This window comes from Schistosoma mansoni, chromosome 3 (genome assembly GCF_000237925.1).
Source record: "Schistosoma mansoni strain Puerto Rico chromosome 3, complete genome".
In the NCBI taxonomy this organism is placed as follows: domain Eukaryota; kingdom Metazoa; phylum Platyhelminthes; class Trematoda; order Strigeidida; family Schistosomatidae; genus Schistosoma; species Schistosoma mansoni.
In genome coordinates, this window is record NC_031497.1 from 26,659,370 (window position 1) to 26,662,833 (window position 3,464).

Here is a 3,464-nt window from a genome sequence, read left to right on the forward strand (position 1 = left end):
TGGGTTCCAAATAGGATGCAGAGCATTTCGTGGATTTTAGTTCTAATCATAATACAAATCTGCTAACATTCGAGACTTAAAATCTAAAATTTATTCGTTGGTTATTTGGTAATTCTAACTCCGCCTGTAGCTCCGCCGGTGGCTACTGCCGGTCCCAAGCTCGGGTAAAAGATGACGGTTGGGCATGGGGTTAGCGACCTCATCCCCTAGAAAACCAACTCGCTAAGAAAACGCTAACCAGAAAAAAAACGCTATTTGGTAATCCTGCAAAAACATACTAGCTGTAAAATGTAAGCATCTCAATACTGCTCGTAATAAATTATTTAACAGTGAACAGATGATGCTGAAGCTAAACTACACACATATACAAACAATTTTCTAAATTTTAAGCGAAGATAGATGATGGCTAGCAGTGAAATCCAGGACGCTTGTTTCGTCCTACTTTGGGACACGTCAACTGGATGTGCCTACACCACAGAGTTGTTGTACACTCCGGGACTCGAACCCAGTATTTGTCGCAGAGACTGATCAATTGTAGTCCTAAACATCAATGATAAGATTCAAGCAAACAATATCAAGTGAATTTCTCTAAATGAAATACTGAAAGACAATACTATAAGCTTATTGACTTGACTACATCGTAACAAAATAAATATAAACTTAAAATGTTGTTAATTTGATAGATGCGCTTCAGATTATTTTGAGACTGACCGCTTTTACTTTAAACAGAAGATATGTACAAGGTTTTTATATAATGTATATACATGGTATTCGATCGCCTATTTGCATATTCCGGTGTATTCTTCCATCTGAATTGTCCTCTCGTATGGCTTTCAAGTATTCTGCCAACACCGAGCTTTCAATATACGGAAACTCTTCATTCTATCCAACAAGTGTTGAAACTTCGACAATACGTCCGTCTCCACACTGCTTACAGACATACTTGTGAGTAACGTCCACTACAATGCTACCCTCTTCACACAAACCTAAGTAAGTAGAGTAGATTTCAAACTTAAGGCTCAATCGTTTGATTGAGGCATAGGGGGTCGTGGATGCGCACTACCGACGAGTCTCATTATAAGACAAAACGGCCGTCTAGTGCTTCCAGCTTCTCTGTGGTTGCCTAGCATCGATCAGTTCATGAATTCAATGAAATAAGAAAAAGAATGTCGACGTTTCAATGAAAAAAAGTTCTTTCGGATATTGGCGTTGTTTTAAACTGTACAGTCGTTATTACATATAATTTTACTAAATGTACCCTATAATGAAATATAGTATTCAACTGTCTAGTGTTATTAGTTTCAACACTAATTTATTACACAATTTGGATTTCATTGTAATGCCGAATGAATCATGCAGTTATAGACCACTATTGAAAACCTGGGACCTTTGGAAAGCTGCTTCACCATAGTATGGGACTCAGCTGAAGCGCGCAACCACAATCTTGCACGTGGGACTCAAGCCCAGGACCTTCGGTATCGCGCGTGAACACCTAAACTTCAGACCACTGAGCCAACACACAACAGTGTTGATGTATAACTTTAACCAATCCACGATACTGCGCAACTATCCTCCATTGTCTTCAGTGAGTAGCTACATCGCACCTGGCACAGTCGAACTCCATTGGTCACAGCTTCTCATCAGAACTCCGAGAACTACCTCTCAAAGCTAGTCTCTATTGAACAAACGCGCCGGATCGTGGATGCACACTGTTGAGGGGTCCCGTACTATGACAAAACGGCCATCCAGTGCTTTCAGGTTTTCAATGGCGGTCTAACATCGATCGGTTTATTATTTTGATTAAAACTCAACAATCTCCACAACTATTTTAATTGCCTTAGATGTAGAACAACTCATATTTACTGTCTAATATAGGTCAAATGCTTGGTCTTTAATAGGTCATTCTGTCTACAAAGCCTACTGATCACAAATGAAACCATATGTTATTTAAACATCATTAATGCGGAAATTCGTACTTAATATTAGACAGTAATACTTTATCTTTTCTATGCTATATGTGATACGTAGGCATAAAGATCAAAATTGTCATCGTCATATTTTTCACTAGGCTCAGGGATTTCATTGGTCACTTGCACGTCTACGCTTGCTTTGGTCCCGTCTTACTGTTATCGCTGAATATAATGGCATTCAGATCTGCTATTGGCTTCTTTCATTTCTTGTTCTGCGAAAATAGGTAGCATTTCGCTAGGGTTGTTATAAGGGTGGTTAGCTGTATTAAATGGAAGTGGACCTCGATCAATGGGTGCAACGATGGAGCCACAATAAGAACCTGATAATCAACTCGGAATTTTCTCTGGCCATAAATCCAAATGTTGTTGGCATTGCTTTCATGCACGTATATGATATTTCTATCTCGTAGAGACTTTTCCTCTTTGTTGCACTTGTATGTAACATAAATGCACATGTAGGAAAATCTAAGAGCTATTTTGTTTTACTTACTGTTGGAAAGAAGTAACATTCCAGACAACCATTCACTTCACGATGCACCTCAGCTACAGCTCTAAGCTGGATGATATCTGTAGCTAACGTCCTAAAATCATATTTCACATAGAAATCACTTGGATTTCTATGACTGTCTTGTATTATCAAATGGCGGAAAGTTGCATTCTCATAAGCTCTCAGTTGTCTCAGGTGTTCTGCTTCCGTCGAAAATTCTGCACCAACGAACATTTCTCTGCAAGTCAAATCAGTTCCACCATATGAAGTAGACATGGCCGAAAAAATGCTAACTAGAACTGATATCGCAGAATAAAACTCACTGCTTTAGTGGGTCCGATAACAAGAGTTTTATTGGCCGGCCAAAATGACGCTTTAGATTGGTGGAAATAGGGCATAGGTAAATTAATAGGGAGTGTGGAGAATTTTTAAAATAAACTTCGTCTCCCTTCCAGCCATAGTAACATGCTGAAGCCTAGTAGGCCCTTCTGGAGAAGAATGCTACATCGAAGCACGCCACAACTACCGGAGCTCAATAGCTGTTTTCGCATTGCTTAGGCAGAATCATTACATCTTTCTTTTTTTCTGTATTTTTTGGGCAGACTCATTGATTATTTCTTTCTGAACCAATAATAATTGTGCAATGATTCTTTGTAGCCGTCGTAATCATTTGTGGATATAGGTAGAGTGGATGATTAGGTCGATCTCCACCACCCGGGTTACCGCTCACGTTAGTTCATGAAAACAGTCCCATGATCCAGAAGGCACGACGAGGACGCGTGAGTCGGGTTTTGCCTTCCTGGAAAGGTCGTGGGCGTGTAATTTTGAAGTGCTGTTTATAAGGACAAAACTATTATATTGAATTCTATAGTTTTCATTGGGAATCTTGTTAAATCCAATCTGTGATGAATAGTTCACATAGATCTCTCATTCTAATAACACTAAGTTAGTGATATTTTATGGAAGATCTATATCTTCGATCTACAAATTCATTTCTTTCCCACTGA

The 3,464-nt window shown here is 39.1% G+C and overlaps 1 protein-coding gene across 1 annotated transcript; it reads right to left on the reverse strand.

Moving 5' to 3' along the window:
* Positions 1-2,442: 2,442 nt before the first annotated feature.
* Positions 2,443-2,733, reverse strand: Smp_130290 (hypothetical protein; the record flags this gene model as incomplete). The annotated part of the gene is made up of 1 exon (XM_018799813.1): positions 2,443-2,733. The coding sequence occupies one exon, from the start codon at positions 2,731-2,733 to the stop codon at positions 2,443-2,445; it is 291 nt and encodes a 96-aa protein (XP_018651565.1).
* Positions 2,734-3,464: the final 731 nt, after the last annotated feature.